At 39.0% G+C, this 13,587-nt stretch overlaps 1 protein-coding gene across 1 annotated transcript in view; it reads right to left on the reverse strand.

Annotated features, from left to right (window-relative positions):
• Nucleotides 1-2,262: 2,262 nt before the first annotated feature.
• PKP2 (plakophilin 2) overlaps nucleotides 2,263-13,587 on the reverse strand; it is a 109,806-nt gene continuing 98,481 nt past the window's right edge. The window contains exons 11-13 of the mRNA XM_010370988.2: nucleotides 7,642-7,831; nucleotides 4,141-4,228; nucleotides 2,263-3,994 (exon numbers count right to left, since the gene is read on the reverse strand). Of these exons, the coding sequence (XP_010369290.1) occupies nucleotides 3,926-3,994; nucleotides 4,141-4,228; nucleotides 7,642-7,831 (347 nt within the window). The 3' untranslated portion in view covers nucleotides 2,263-3,925. The remainder of the gene's footprint in view (nucleotides 3,995-4,140; nucleotides 4,229-7,641; nucleotides 7,832-13,587) is intronic.

Raw genomic sequence — 13,587 nt, forward strand, 5'->3', positions numbered from 1 at the left:
CATTACAAATAAGGAAAGCTGAGGCTCAGAGAGAATAAGAAATGTGCCTCAGCTAATAAGTGGAGAAACCACAATTTGAGCACAGGCTGGCCATTCTAGAATGAGCCCTCTTAACCATGATGTCATACTGCACTCTTTACTCTCCAAAGGTAGCAAAGCCAAAGAGACTTCCACTGTTCACCAGCATGGAAACATGAATTGTTCACTCTTGGCTCACAGGGGACTCCCAGAGAGGAGCCAGACCATCTGGGTTCACAAAGCCCCTCTGCACTTTCCAGCTATGACTTAACCTCTGTCTGCTTCGAGGTTTTGTTTCTCATGCTTTTCAAAATGTTAAAAAAGAGGCCAGGTGTGGTGGCTCACACGTGTAATCCCAGCACTTTGGGAGCCTCAGTGGGGCGGATCACGAGATCAGGATATCAAGATGAGGTGAAACCTCGTCTCTATTAAAAAGACAAAAAATTAGCTGGGTGTGGTAGCATGCGACTGTAGTCCCAGCTACTTGGGAGGCTGAGGCAGGAGAATCACTTGAACCTGGGAGGTGGAGCTTGCAGTGAGCTGAGATCGTGCCACTGCACTCAAGCCTGGGCCACAAAGCGAGACTCTGTCTCAAAAAAAAAAAGAGAAAAGGATGATTTCATGAGGCTGTGAGAAGTACTCAATATATGTCCACTATTACCCTGTCAAAGCTAATCTCATAATAGCCTCCACCTATTGATCCTGGTTTCATCCTCTATACTATGCCAGAACAAGCCTATCATCTTCTCTACAGTGGGCTTTCAAATATATACAGAGAGGTGACACAACACCCTTCTCAGGCTAAGGACTGCTGGATCCTCTCACTGAGTCTCCCAGGCTAGGGCCTTCACGGCACTTTCCCTTCTCATATTTTCAACAATTCTTATGCCAGTGCTTGGGATTTTTGATCTCTCTTTCCTGAACATCATATCACAAAGAATTTTTCTTATAGTCCTTCAAAGGTTAACATTTACTTCATAAGTGATGAAACTGTACTATAAACTAAAACATGAAACTTAAAGCAGAATTTTATTTTGAAAAGTTTGCTCCCTTTTTTATCTATCTTCCCTCTCACAAGAAATACTTTAATGCAACAGTGAGTCTTGAAAAGAGCCAGTTATATGGTCATGTTGAGAATTAGTTGAGTGTACGACTGCATGTTTTTCTTTTCTGTCACATTAATAAGAACTCAGTTTTTTTCATGCAAGATGATACTTCGAGAAGGATTTGACCAAATGCCTTCTAAATTCCCTCTTAATCCTGAGATTCTGTGATTTGCAGCTTCTTCTGCAAGTCTGTTCAATGTACACACATACTGAAGTCCTCCTTATTCCAAAGCAGTAAGTTCATTAGACATTTTATTTAGGGGAAATCTCATTTTATAACTATAGTATATAGGCACACACACACACATATGTAGGTGTCTATATATAAACGTGTGTGTGTGTGCGTGTATACAGATATATATCTCCCATCTCCTGTTTTCTTCTAAGAAATTGCTTCTTCACAATGTGATTAAATTGGTTTTATAGTGGTTTATCTAGTCCTGCTGCTTATTCTCCCACTTGACATGTTAATCCCCTGTCTATTTTATCAGATAACCCTTTGGTTATTGCCATCAGATCTAAACAAATGTTTCCAGTGATGGAAATCGAGGGCAGCAACCTCCTTCATTCCAGAAGACCATGAAGAATTCTTGACAGAGAACAGCCCTTTGGAACAAATAAACACAAATAAACAAAAAGGCCCAGCTTTGCCCATTAGTTTCTCTGAAGGCATGGGCGAGGTCTGGGACACATAGGAAAACAAACATATTTAAATATAAACCTGTGATCAAAACTGTTCATTCAGAGAAGAACCTCCCTGAGAGGTGTTCACAAACTGTAAAGTAATGAGGTGTTTGCAAACACAGTGGACAAAGCAGCACATGGAAATCAAATGTAGTCTTGTTTTTCACAGTCACAGAATCACCCAATAATATACTAAAATCTAACCACAGCTAACACGTCTGCATGTGTCTTCATTTTTATGGTCACCATCTAGTCCCACCATTCTTACAGGAAATGTCTCTTGGTAAAAAATTTAGGATTTTAATTAGGGGGAAAATATAAGTAATTACAAAGTATCAAACCCTTAGTAATTGAAGTTTACAAGGTTAAATCCTCAAATTTCATGTCAATCATACCATATATTCCAAGATACACAAATAAATCAGATATACACAGACACCAATGCAAGCAACACTACTTTTGTCTCCTTTTGTATTTAATATTATCAAAGGCTTTATTAATGCCTTAAAAAACACAAAAAGTTATTGAACATACATTTATTATCTGGAGGAATAAATGCACTCCAAATGCTTATCATCAGAACTCTGGAAAAAGACATATAAATTCTCTCCAGTATTTTAAAAATTGGTATCTAAATAATTTCATTTTGAACTAGGTTAGTAACCTAAGTTGTCTTCATTCAGCTTTTAAAATTGAAAAAAAAATTGTTTCAAATACAATAAAGACTTAGGTACACGTTCAAAATTTATTTTCTAGTACACCTTTCTGGCCAAAGGAGTTGAAGAATTTTTTTCCTTACTTTACTTAGGACAAATGTTGCCAGATTAAAAAATATATATATAACAGAATAGTAGTTGTAAAGACGAACTCTATATGAATGGTTTTAATCATAGCGCAGTTAAAATAACATTTAATATAGATTCATTTCGCTGGATGATGTCACCTTTTAAAACATCAGTATTTCTCATATCATTTCTGGATGGTCTTGACACATTCTTATCTCTTCTTCAACATGACTTCTTCATTTTTTTTCTCTAGAGTTTTCTTGAGTTAAAATAATGGCTTGAAGAAGATCATATGAGATCTAGTGGCTCTGTGATATTTCTTAAATGCTGGGCAAAGCTGGGCTAGTTGATAATGTAACTCATATTTTCAGTGCCCCAGGCTGGTTGGTTAGTCTGATAGAAGGCCTTAGTTCCTCTTGCAGATAAAGATAGAGTCCATTCTTCCACTAGTCCAGGGCAGTGGCCAAAGAAGTCCAGGAAAGGCATTACACGGAATGCCATTGTTTAGAAGGGATTTGGATTTAATGGCATTGTTATAGGTAAAGTATGTCCTGAGCAAAAATCTCATTCACTCAGTGTTTGGGGGAATGTTAAATTTTATAATCATAGTTGCCTTTCTCTGTGGAAAAGATTTTATTTATTTCTTATTTTACTTTAAGTTCTGGGAGGAAAAGATTTCTTTAATTTGCCATGATCATTTCCTCTCAATTTCTTTTTCTTATAGTCATGCATACTCTGTTATCTAAATTTCTTAAGTTTATTTAAAAATCAGAGAAAAAAAACTCAAGGGGATAAAAACAAGCACAAAGTAAAGAAAGAAACCAATAATTTTGCCATTATACTTTCTCCTGGATAACTGCAGATATTTCTTATCATTTCTATTCTGTTTCAACATTGCAGAATACTACACTCGTGGCCCAATGGTGAAGCAATGTGCACGAGTGACAAAACATGGGAACCGGAAAAGGAATATAAATGTAAATCAAATTTTTAAAATCCCAGTAATGCAACAGCTTCTTTCCTTATTTATTGGATTAATGTCCCTTCCACATGAATTCCCATTTTGTTTCCAGGAGGCCATGCACCATAACCTCTAATAGCAAAGACTACTATTTGTAGTGCCTGTGGCCAGTATCTACTGGTGGCAAACTCGCAAAAGTCTTCTGGAAGACTCATAAAATTATGTTCTATTTGTTTTCTGGATTCAGGGGACCATGGAAATAGAAAAGGATAGAAACAAGGCATGCTTTTGAGGTTTCTTGGGCTGGGTAGTAGAAAAATAGGTATTTTCCTTTGGGGATTTTTGCAGCTGAGAATACTTTGTCATCTTCCTCAGTCTTTAAGGGAGTGGTAGGCTTTGGCAGTCCGGCTGTTGACAAAATCTGTCTTCTTAAACTGAGCCTTTGGGATAAGGAAACAGAAACGTGAAAGGTAACAAAACTGGCACACAAGAAAATGCAGTTTTTTAGTGATTTCTTACCAGGGTCAAGTGGGCCATTATTACCTGGCTCTGTTAACTATGACACATTCCTTGTTCACGTTCTTACCTTCTTGTAGGCATGGTGGAGTTCCGTGTGTGCCCACAGAGAGTACAGGAGGACGGAAGCAGCTTTACTTGCTTTGTTGCAGGCATAGCTGAAAAGAAAAGGACATTCTGAGATCAGGGAGAATGAGTGAGGCTTCTGGATGCTGTCTGTCGGCGTTCTGTAAGACCTCTTCACTCTTCAGCTGCTCCTCCCCAGGAGCCGTCCATGAAGTCAGGCCACTCGGTGACCAGACAATTAGGCAGCAAACTCTGGAAGGAGGGGACCATATTTGTTTTTGTTTTCTTTTTAAACCACTAGCACAGTGCTAATAAATAAATAGTTTATAGGCCAGGAGGGGTGGCTCATGCCTGTAGTCCCAGCACTTTTGGGAGGCCAAGGTGGGTAGATCACGAGGTCAGGAGATCGAGACCATCCTGGCCAACATAGTGAAACCCCGTCTCTACTAAAAATACAAAATCTAGCTGGGTGTGGCGGTGTGTGCCTGTAATCCCAGCTACTAGGGAAGCTGAGGCAGGAGAATCACTTGAACCTGGGAACGGAGGTTGCAGTGAGCTGAGATCGCGCCACTGCACTCCAGCCTGGTGACAGAGTTAGACTCTGTCTCAAAATAAAAAAAAAAAAATAAAATAAATAAGCAAAGTAGTTTATAGAGAAAAATCCCTGATATTTATAAGGAATATATCTTTAGATATGTTATAAATTCCTGAATTATTTATAGAATAGAATCTATATTTGTATGGTTATAATGTATGCTTATAGAATAAAAATGCATGAAAACATGACTGAAAAATACATATGATTTTGTGACACCATGAATGTAGGAGTAATTTTTCAAGTCAATAAAATAAATTCTTGTGGCAGCCCATTAAAGCAGTTTCAAAATCTCTTTACGTTTCTATATAGAGCAAATGGAAAACTTGTTCCTGCTATAAAACCAAGTGACCACTGCACTTGAACTGTACATAGTATTTCATATTCTGCTTTTTTTTTTTTGAGATGGAGTCTGTGTCACCCAGGTTGGAGTGCAGTGGTGCCATCTCGGCTCACTGCAAGCTCCGCCTCCCAGGTTCAAGCGATTCACTTGCCTCAGCCTCCTGAGCAGCTGGGACTACAAGTGTCCAATACCACGCCCGGCTAATTTTTTGTATTTTTAGTAGAGACCGGGTTTCACCATGTTAGCCACGGTGGTCTCAATCTCCTGACCTCACGATCTGCCTGCCTCGGCCTCCCATAGTGCTGGAATTACAGATGAGAGCCACTGTGCCCGGCCCATGTTCTGCTTTTAAATTTATTCTAAATGTCCCACTTCAGGCTTAGATCAGTGCTGCCTTGTATCTCTTTCTCTTCTATCACCTGATTAGCACATGGCTGAGTTTTTTTTTTTTTTTTTTTAAACAAAGACGTTTCCCCCCTCCCATAGCATAGGCATTTGTAAACATAAAACCAAAACCAGAGAGTGTAAAGATGTACAGAGAAGAGCATGCTGTGTTCCTTCAAGAGTGAAAAGCCTTTCTCTTCCATACTAGCCTGGCAGGGAGGAGCAGTCAAATCAGCACTTCACAGACTTGTTAGTACCTCCCGGACTTTTCAGAATCACTTGGTAATAACTGAAGGGCAAATAAATCCATCAAAGTGATGGGTCTCTAATATTGAAAAGTGTAAAAAGTTATTAAATTCCAAGACTGTTATATTCATAATGTTTGTTTATAAGTTGGTTGTTTGATACTTGGTATTCTTTTATTCAAAGATGTAATGTTATAAATGATAATTAGTTCCCAGGCTAGCCCACAAATGACAGGTCAGATATATAACACTCTAGTAAGGAAAGAGCAGCAGACACCACTGGCAAGAAGCTGCTTGTTAACTTTTGTTTTTGAAACAGGGGATGTGAGGACTCACAAGTGGACACTCAGGGCAATAAACAAGTAACAGAGTAGCTCACCCCCTATCTTGCTAAGCTACCAGAAGTTTCCAAAAGTAATTGCATATTCCCATGTGCAATAATTGTTATATCTGAATACTCAAATAATGAGCATCATAGTATCTTATGGTGATTTGCCTGGAAGTTTGGATGACTATTTGCAAGAAGAGTCATTTCTGTTTTCCAGCAGTAATTCATTCTCTCCACAAAGACTGAGCAACTCTAATACTATCTGCCAGCCTGTGGCGACAGGTGAATATTCTTGGGGGAACTGACACTCCAGCCAGTGCTCAGGGCTTATTTTAATCTGACTCTGAATGCAGTCTTCCTTCCTCATGTGCACTGCAAAGTGGGGCTGCAGGGTAGAAGGGACCTAACTTGGGTGGGGCTGTGGTGGAGGTGACATGTACATCCCTGAACAGCCAAGCACACGTTTCTTCAGTACAGATGAAGCCATCTGCTTTGTAAGTCATTAGAAGTATGCTATCGTGGCCATTTCTTTTGTTTGGTTATTTACAAAAGTAACTTGTATCTATTTGTAAAAAGTCAAACAATTCCGAATTGTATAAAGAGAAAAAGATAATCTTCATGCCCCTTTCCAATCTCATCACTCTAAATTAACTAATAGGAAATAATTTGGTTAAAGAAGCATTTTCATTCTCACTTTTTTTTTTCAAATAGGGAAAAGTTGAAAACAGGAACACAGATATGGAATGACCTGCATTGGACCTTCTATTCTCAAAAGGGAATAAAATGTGGAAGAGATAAGATAGAGAAAAAACTGTGAAAGCAAGACTTTCTCATCAGGCTACCCCTCACTGCTTCTCCTGTGCCATCACTGCTGCTGCTGCTTCTTTTTTTCTTCTTTTTTGAGACAGAATCTTACTCCGTCAACCAGGCTGGAGTGCAGTGGCACGATCGTGGCCCACTGCAACCTCTGCCTCCTGGGCTCAAGCGATTCTCAAGCCTCAGTCTTCCAAGTAGCTGGAATTACAGGCACGCGCCACCACATCCAGCTAATTTTTGTATTTTAGTGGAGACAGGGTTTTGCCATGTTGGCCAGGCTGGTCTCAAACTTCTGACCTAAGTGATCCACCTGCTTGGACCTCCCAAAGTGCTGGGATTACAGGCATGAGCCACTGTGCCCAGCCCATCACTGCTTCTTCTAAGCCACCTGGTGTGACGTTGCCTCCTAAGATGGAAGTGAGGAAAAGGGCACATATCTGTCCAGAGGACTCCTGCTTTGCCTACATTCTGCTGTTATTAAATCACGGCTGTGGCTCTGGGAAACTAATTCATTAGGCCAATACAATGCTGGAATGCACTACCAAGTGAAGCTCTGGAGTCTGACCCTCTCTCGATACTTCAGAAGAGAAGGGACAAGCATGTGGTGTGGTGGCTTCAGTTCTTTCCTTGGCTGGTCACTGAGGGCTGGCCAGACGATCTGGCCTGGCTTTGCATCCTGTTTGCCGCCATGTTGCACATGATGACCCTGACTGCACATTCATAACTGGGCTGTTTACACACAGGGTGGTGAGGGGAAAGGGAGGCCGCTGACGGGCAGAAGCTGAAGTACTTACGCATCGCCTGCACTGATGGTCATAATTTTCTGGATGCCCCCGGTGTTTAGAAGGTCCCGTGCGTTCTGGTAACTGTTTTGGATTATGTTGTTCAATGTGTAACAGGCAGAAGCTGTAGTTTCAATGAGAAGGTCAGTACTTGGGACTGTGTCAGGAATGATGGAAACCAAATCGGGGAGAGTTTCTTTGGCTAAAAAATGAAAAAAAAAGAACACTTGATTTAAAAGATTGTTTCTTAATCCCAAAATCTCAATACATTTTGGGTAACGAACATTCTTTTTTTTTTTTTTTTTTTTTTTTTTTTTGAGATGGAGTCTTGTTCTGTGCCCAGGCTGGAGTGCAGTGGCACAATCTTTGCTCAATGTAAGCTCTGCCTCCTGGGTTCACACCATTCTCCTGCCTCAGCCTCCTGAGTAGCTGGGACTACGGGCGCCCGCCACCACACCTAGCTAATTTTTTTGTATTTTTAGTAGAGAGGGGGTTTCACTGTGTTAGCCAGAATGCTCTCAATCTCCTGACCTTGTGATCAGCCCGCCTCGGCCTCCCAAAGTGCTGGGATTACAGGCGTGAGGCACCGCACCTGGCCAGGAACATTCTTAAAAAGAAACACAGCTGGTTAACAACACATGGAAAGATGTAATTTCCCTAATAACAAATTTTTTAAAATATTTGAAAAGAGGATACTCTGTGCTCAGCACATTGAAAATCTTTTCAGAATGTAATTTGGCAGAAATGTCAAGAACTTAAAACATTTTCATCTTCTTCAATTCGGTAATTCCATGTCTAGGAATACATCTTAAAAACATCACTTTGAAAATGGAAAAAGCTTTCTACAGAGATCTTTATGACAGTACTACATGTAAATGAAAAACTAAAAAGCCTGAATATCCTAATAATAGGAATATGATGAACTAAAACACACCTGCAAAGACTATTATTCATCACAAAACCTATCTATGGAGCATGTGTAATAAAAAGAAAATAATTATGCTAATAGTGTGTGTGAAAAATCAGTATATTTATTTATATAAAAATTACATAATATTATTGGCCAGGTTTGGTGGCTCACACCTGTAATCCCAGCACTTTGGGAGGCCGAGGCGGGTGGATCACTTAAGGTCAGAAGTTCAAGACCAGCCTGGCCAACACGGTGAAACCCCGTCTCTACCAAAAATACAAAAATTAGCTGGGCGTGGTGGCACCTGCCTGTGCCTATAGTCCCAGCTACTCAGGAGGCTGAGGCACAAGAATTGCTTGAACTTGGGAGGCAGAGGTTGCAGTGGGCAGAGATCACGCCACCATACTCCAGCCTGCGCAGCAGAGAGAGAGACCCTGTCTCCAAAAAAAAAAAAAAAAAAAAAGAAAGAAAATAAAAGAATACACAATATTACCAAAAAACCCACATAAGAAACCTGAGGAAAAATGTTAATAGGAGCTGTTTTTCTACAACAGTATTAATAGTGAACTAAAATCATTTTCTTTTTTTTTTTTTTGAGACGGAGTCTCACTCTGTTGCCCAGGCTGGAGTGCAGTGGCGTGATCTCGGCTCACTGCAAGCTGTACCTCCCGGGTTCATGCCATTCTCCTGACTCAGCCTCCCGAGTAGCTGGGACTACAGGCGTCTGCCACCATGCCCAGCTAAGTTTTGTATTTTTAGTAGAGACGGGGTTTCACCTTGTTAACCAGGATGGTCTTGATCTCCTGACCTCGTGATCTGCCTGCCTCGGCCTCCCAAAGTGCTGGGATTACAAGCATGAGCCACCGTGCCCGGCCAAACTAAAATCATTTTTGAGGCCAGGCACAGTAGCTCATGTCTGTAATCCCAGCACTTTAGAAGGCTGAGGCAGGAGGATCACTTGAGCCCAGGAGTTTGAGACCAGTCTGGAAAATATAATGAGACCCTGTCTCTATTTTAAAAAGTACAATTAAATAAGTGAATAAATAATAAATGAATAATCTTTGCTTCCCAAGGTTTTTTTCAATACATAAGTAATACTACCATTCTAAAAAGAGAAATAAACTATTTTAAATGTACTTTTCTACTATGTATATAACTTCTTGGTTGTAAGTTTGAGTTTGGCTTTTTTTTTGTACTAACAAGAAAGGTATTTAAAAAAATAGACACGTCACTTTCACAATTAGGCTACAGAAAATAAAAAAGACACATAGACCAATGGAACAGAATAGAGAACCCAGAAATAAAGCCAAATACTTACAGCCAACTGATCTTTGACAAAGCAAACAAAAACACAGAGTGGGGCAAGGCCACCTTATTCAACATATTCAACAAATGGTGCTGGGATAATTGGCAAGCCACATGTAAAAGAATAAAGCTAGATCCTCATCTTTCACTCAAAAACCAACTCAAGATGGATCAAAGACTTAAATCTGAAACCTGAAACCATAAAAATTTTAGAAGATAATCATGGAAAATCTCTTCTAGACATTGGCTTAGGCAAAGAGTTCATGACCAAGAACCCAAAAGCAAACGCAACACAACGCAATATAAGTAAATGGGATCCAATTAAACTAAAAAGCTTCTGCAGAGCAAAAGAAATAATCAGCAGAGTAAACAGATACCCCACAGAGTGGGAGAAAATATTCACAAACTGCATTCGACAAAGGACTAATATCCAGAATCTACAAGGAACTCAAATCAGCAAGAAAAAAGCCAAACAATTCCATCAAAAAGTGGGCTAAGGACATGAATAGACAATTCTCAAAAAAAGATATACAAATGGCATATGAAAATTTTTTTGATAAGCTTCAAACAAACATGAAAAAACTGCTCAACATTGCTAATTATCATGGAAATGCAAATTAAAAGCACAATGAGATACCACCTTACTCCTGCAAGAATGACCATAATTTAAAAATCAAAATATAATAGATGTTGGCATGGAGGTGGTGAAAAGGGAACACTTTTACACTGCTGGTGGGAATGTAAACTAGTACAAGTACTATAGAAAACAGTATGGAGATGCCTTAAGGAACTAAAGTAGAACTACCATTTGATCCAGCAATTCCACTACTGGGTATCTACCCAAAGTAAAAGAAGTCATTATATGAAAAAGACACTTGTATATGCATGTGTATAGCAACACAATTCACAATTGCAAAATATGGAGCCAATCAACCAATGAGTGGATACAGAAAATGTGGTATACATACACCATGGAATACTACTCAGCCATTAAAAAGAAAGACATAATGGCCTTTGCGGCTAAATTGGATGAAATTAGAGACCACTATTCTAAGTGAAATAACTCAGGAATGGAAAACCAAATATTGTATGTTCTCACTTATAAGTGGGAGATAAGCTATGAGGATGCAAAGGAATAAGTGATATAGTGGATTTTGGGGACTTGGGGGAAGGTAGGAAGGGGTGAGGGATAAAAGACTACACATTGGGTACAGTGTGCACTCCTCAGGTGACAGGTGCACCAACATCTCAGAAATCATCACTAAATAACTTATCCATGTAACCCAACACCACCTGTACCCAAAAATTTATTGGACAATTTAAAAAGGTATTACTATTTGACAAGTCCACTGGAACTTGTCCTATGGTACATATTTTGGTCAATATGAACTTGTGCTTAAACTTTTTGTAATAGTTATTTTCATGTATGTTTTCCTCTTTTTCCTCTAACCACTTTAGACTCTTCTTAAAAGACAGAAAGCATGCATCTTTTGCTTTTGCTGATCCCCACAGTTCCCGAATATGTGTTGCATTGATCAGGAATTAACAAATACTGCCTAATTTTATTGTGTGCCTTCATCTGTGTTCACATGGCATCTTGAAGCACATTTCTCTCTCTGTGATACTGGATTGTAATGAATTGTGTGACTGTCTCAACCTCAAATGACACTGTGGGTTCCTTGAAGCCAATTATCTTACTTATTTCTGTGTTTCCAGCATTGATCATTATTCCTGAAATGGACAAGTACTCAATAAAAGGCACTGAATGATATGTCATCATAATACCTGGACCTGATTGACAGGTAAGACATACCTTCTGCTCACAGGCCTGAACTCTTTCTTTTTGACTGTGGTTCAAGCACACAGCATACTGTGGAGAGCTCAGTGTTCATCTAAAGCCAGAGGGCTTTAGTTTCAGTCCTGGTTCTGCTACTTTATGGCTCTATGGCCTGAGCAAGCTATTTAACGTCTCTGTTTGTTTTTCCCTAAGTTGCAATGTGAGATAATAATGTCTATGTCACAGGGTTATTTTGAGGGAATGAATCAATGCATGTTAAGTGTATTATAGTACTGCGCATGTGGTAAGCTCTCAATGGATGCTATTATCAGAAGGCTTCCTCCTTTTAATAAGTTAAACTATAGAATGAAAGGCCTTGACTGGCAAAGTAGCACTGTGAGATACATACCTGCCTCTTCTGTGTGAAATCTGTTATTCTGTTACCATGCCCCATTGCCTATCTTTACGTTTTTGAAAAAATGTAAGTTTCAAGTTTATTTCTCTAGATGTAAGTAAAATGTAACAACTTTATTGCAGGTGAGAACAGGGAAAGTTACCTGGCTTAGAAAGCTCTGGTGAGAAACACAAAGCGTATGTTCAAGATGATTTTCACTTATGTCTGGCTATTAAAATTCTGAATTAAGAGAAGTCCTTTTACTTATATATTTGACATGAAGCCAATTTGGAATTTTAAAATTGCATTTATCTTGCTGAAGCTTCTTCTCTCTGTTATACTTAAAGTGAAGTGTATCAACAGAATCATCTACTATAAACCAGGTGGCTACGGCTATACCTTCCCAACATTTAGGGGACTGCAGAGCCTGAGGCCAACAGCATTTCTGCCCTGAAGGTACATGCTTAATGTGTACAGTGCCATTATTTACCTTGGCGGTGTTTTAAAGATGGAGTCAATTTTTCATTTGGGAAAAGAACAAAAAAGGGAAGGATAATACACCTCTATTGAAGTTCAGCACAAAAGACCACGGGGAGAGCATAGTGCCTATGGCGAGGTCTCTTTCAGATTCACTGAGAATGTTCCAGGTTGTCTCTACTCATAATGAGCATGAAACCATTGTATAAAACCTCCTGTCAAATGTGCTGCTGGCTGGCTTTGAAAATGACATTACTAAAACATAACTGCAGCCTTTAATATCTCTGGGGCTATATGTGTGCATATTTAAAAATCTAATCCATTAAACCAAGCAAAATACTGTTTATATTTTTTGTGAAATGTGAAAAACTGAGTTTGAGTTGTTAGAAACGACCTATTTATAGAGCATTACGAAGCATGTTTAATTTTAGCATTATCTTTCTATCATCTCATTTTGTAATTTTCTACTTGATACAACAAACATTTATCACATACTTCTTGGTATAAGCAAATAAATAAAAAATTATGTTATTTGATAATGTAACACCATTATCATCTCTGTCAATAATACAAAGGCAAAATACGTCTCATCGCAGTTACCCAAAAAAAGATGCCAAATTTGCTATATTCAGTGACTCCTTTTTTGTCTTTATATTGTGATTATCTGCTTATCCATTTTTTTAATAGTCCAACGCACTGCCAAACTACTAAAGTAAATTACCATTACATGTGTTTTTCAAATGTTCTAGAATTATGGTGCTTAAGAGAGCCACAGAGAGAACATTCTGAAAGACAACTATATGGATAAGACTTCATTGGATGGTGTGACTGAGGGTGCCACCCAGTGAAAAATATCAACAGTATTACTTATCTTGTTAATTATTAGTATGCTCTAAAATTTTTCTTTTGTAGTAATTTTTAAAAAAATGTTGGGTATTTAAAAAAATCTCTGGTGAGATCCACCGAGAAAGCCTCTTTGTGATACCTGGCAGCAGAAAAGGCAGGCCGGTTTATCACCTACTCCTTACTTCCATTTCCAGTGCATCTTTGTGAACGGGAGGGGATACAGACAATGTTTCATAGCATTGTATCTTC

This window comes from Rhinopithecus roxellana, chromosome 10 (genome assembly GCF_007565055.1).
Source record: "Rhinopithecus roxellana isolate Shanxi Qingling chromosome 10, ASM756505v1, whole genome shotgun sequence".
NCBI lineage: Eukaryota > Metazoa > Chordata > Mammalia > Primates > Cercopithecidae > Rhinopithecus > Rhinopithecus roxellana.